At 67.6% G+C, this 3,100-nt stretch overlaps 1 protein-coding gene across 1 annotated transcript; it reads left to right on the top strand.

The window, feature by feature from the left end:
• Nucleotides 1-46: 46 nt before the first annotated feature.
• On the top strand, nt 47-2,341 carry LOC113941888 (calcium/calmodulin-dependent 3',5'-cyclic nucleotide phosphodiesterase 1B-like; the record flags this gene model as incomplete). The annotated part of the gene is made up of 3 exons (XM_027633025.1): nt 47-706; nt 789-974; nt 2,125-2,341. Coding segments are annotated over exons 2-3 (369 nt in total), but the record flags the coding sequence as incomplete, so codon positions are not given.
• Nucleotides 2,342-3,100: the final 759 nt, after the last annotated feature.

Raw genomic sequence — 3,100 nt, 5'->3', positions numbered from 1 at the left:
GGGGGGTCCATAACACCCAATGCCCACCCCAGGGGTCCATAACACCCAGTGCCCACCCCGGGGGTCCGTAACACCCAATGCCCACCCCAGGGGTCCGTAACACCCCATACCCATTCTGGGGGGTCCGTAACACCCCTTGCCCACCCCAGGGGGGTCCATAACACCCAATGCCCACCCCAGGGGTCCATAACACCCAGTGCCCACCCCGGGGGTCCGTAACACCCCGTGCCCATTCTGGGGGGTCTGTAACACCCAGTGCCCACCCCAGGGGGGTCCATAACACCCAATGTCCACCCCGGGGGTCCGTAACACCCTGTGCCCATTCTGGGGGGTCCGTAACACCCCTTGCCCACCCCAGGGGGGTCCATAACACCCAATGCCCACCCCAGGGGTCCATAACACCCCATACCCATTCTGGGGGGTCTGTAACACCCCATGCCCACCCCAGGGGGGTCCATAACACCCAATGCCCACCCCGGGGGTCCGTAACACCCCGTGCCCATTCTGGGGGTCCATAACGCCCCGTGCTCATTCCGGGGGGTCCGTAACACCCCGTGCCCACCCCGGGGGGGTCGGCGCGTTGCCCCCCCAGGCTGCGGTACCTGGTGAAGCAGCTCGACTCGGGCGAGGTGAACGTGGACGAGCTCAAGCGCAATTTGGAATACGCGGCCTCTCTGCTCGAGGCCGTTTACATCGACGAGACCAGGTGGGTGGGGGGCACTCCGAGGGGGGAAGGGGGGGTCCGGGGGGGGTCCCCGCGGGGAGCTGAGCCCTCCTCCCCCCCGCAGGCAGGTGCTGGACACGGAGGACGAGCTGCGGGAGATGGGCTCGGACGCGGCGGTGCCGTCGGAGGTGCGGGACTGGCTCGCGGCCACCTTCACGCAGCAGGCGCGGGCCAAGGGGCGCCGGGCCGAGGAGAAACCCAAGTTCCGCAGCATCGTGCACGCCGTCCAGGCGGGAATCTTCGTGGAGAGGTGGGAATGTCAGGCCTGGGAATACTCGAGGAGAGGTGGGAGGTTGGAAAAAGGGGGGGGGGGCGGGGGGGGGGGGGGAGGGGAGCCCCGGTGCCCCCCGGGGCCGCCACAGCGGGGGGAGGGGGGGGGGGGGGCTCAGAATGCGGGGGGAGGGGGTCCCCAGTGGTCAGGGAGTGTCCCCACGTCCAGGGATTGTCCCCAGCACCCGGGGGGGCCCCAGTGCCCAAGGGTGTCCCCAGCGATCAGGGAGTGTCCCTATGTCCAGGGACTGTCCCCAGTACCCAAAGGGGTCCCCCAGTGGTCAGGGAGTGTCCCCATGTCCAGGGACTGTCCCCAGCACCCCGGGGGGGGCCCAGTGCCCAGGAGGGTCCCCCAGTACTCAGGAATTGTCCCCATGTCCAGGGACTGTCCCCAGCACCCGGGGAGGCACCCCAGTGTCCAAGGGGGTCCCCCAGTGGTCAGGGAGTGTCCCCATGTCCAGGGACTGCCCCCAGCATCGGGGGGGGGGGTCTTCAGTACCTAAGGGGGTCCCCCAGTACTTAGGAACTGTCCCCATGTCCAGGGACTGTCCCCAGGACCCCGGGGGGCCCCCCAGTGTCCAAGGGGGTCTCCCAGTGGTCAGGGAATGTCTCCATGTCCAGGGACTGTCCCCAGTGGTCAGGGAGTGTCCCCATGTCCAGGGACTGTCCCCAGCACTGGGAGGGGGGCCCCAGTGCCCAAGGGGGTCCCCCAGTACACAGGAACTGTCCTCACGTCCAGGGACTGTCCCTGGCACCAAGAGGGGTCCCTCAGAACCGAGGTGGGTCCCCAGTGCCCAAGGGGGTCCCCCAACAGCCAGATGGGTCTCCCAATACCCAAGAACTGTCCCCAGCACCCTGGGGGATCCCCCCAGTACTCAGGAACTGTCCCCAGCACCCTGGGGGGTGCCCAAGGGGGTCCCTCAGCACCCAGGGACTGCCCCCAGCACCAAGGGTGGGGAGGGTCCCTCAGAACCGAGGTGGGTACCCGGTGCCCAAGGGGGTCCCCCAGCACCCCAGGGGGGTTACTCCAGAACCGAGGGGGTTCCCCCAACACCCAGGGACTGTCCCCAGCCCCCGGGGGGGTCCCAGCTGTGCCCCCCAGCCCCCCCCCGCCCCTGCCCCCCCCCCAGGATGTTCCGCCGGACGTACACGGCCGTGGCACCCACTTACTCCACCTCCGTCCTCAACTGCCTGAAGGTACCGGGGGGGCACCCTGATATCCCCGGGGGGGGCTGCTGGGCAGCCCTGGGCATCACTGGGTATCCCTGGCCATCCCTGGGCCTCCCGGGAATTACTGGCCAGCCCTGGGCATCTGTGACATTCCTGGGCTTCCCTGGGCATCACTGGGTATCCCTGGCCATCCCTGGGCTTCCCGGGAATTACTGGTCAGCCCTGGGCATCTGTGGCATTCCTGGGCTTCCCTGGGCATCACTGGGTATCCTTGGCCAGCCCTGGACCTCCCAGGAGTTACTGGCCAGCCCTGGGCATCTGTGGCATTTCTGGGCTTCCCTGGGCATCCCTGGGCATCACTGGGTATCCTTGGCCAGCCCTGGGCCTCCCAGGAGTTACTGGCCAGCCCTGGGCATCTGTGGCACTCCTGAGCTTCCCTGGGCATCCCTGGATGTGACTGGGCATCTCAGGGAGTTGCTGGGAAACACTGCCCATCCCCGCCCATCCTTGAGATTCCCTGGCCATCCCTGGACTTCCCTGCCCATCCCTGGAGTTCCTGCCCACTCCTGAAGTTCCCTGCCCATCCCTGGAGTTCCTGCCCATCCCTGAACTTCCCTGCTCATCCCTGAGCTTCCCTGCCCATCCCTGGGCTTTCCTGGAATTCCTGCCCATCTCTGGGCTTCCCTGCCCATCCCTGAAGTTCCCTGGCCATCCCTGGAGTTCCTGCCCACTCCTGGGCTTCCCTGCCCATCCCTGGAGTTCCTGCCCATCCCTGAACTTCCCTGCCCATCCCTGGGCTTTTCTGGAATTTCTACCCCATCCCTGGGCTTCCCTGCCCATCCCTGAACTTCCCTGCCCATCCCTGGGCTTCTCTGCCCATCCCTGGGCACGGCCTCGGGGTCCAGCGGGTGCCGACCCCTCCCTGGCACCGCCCCC

Source organism: Corapipo altera, unplaced genomic scaffold (genome assembly GCF_003945725.1).
Source record: "Corapipo altera isolate COAL_440 unplaced genomic scaffold, ASM394572v1 59626, whole genome shotgun sequence".
In the NCBI taxonomy this organism is placed as follows: Eukaryota; Metazoa; Chordata; class Aves; order Passeriformes; family Pipridae; genus Corapipo; species Corapipo altera.
Note: the sequence above shows the minus strand (reverse complement) of the source record. Positions and strands in the feature narration are given on the sequence as shown.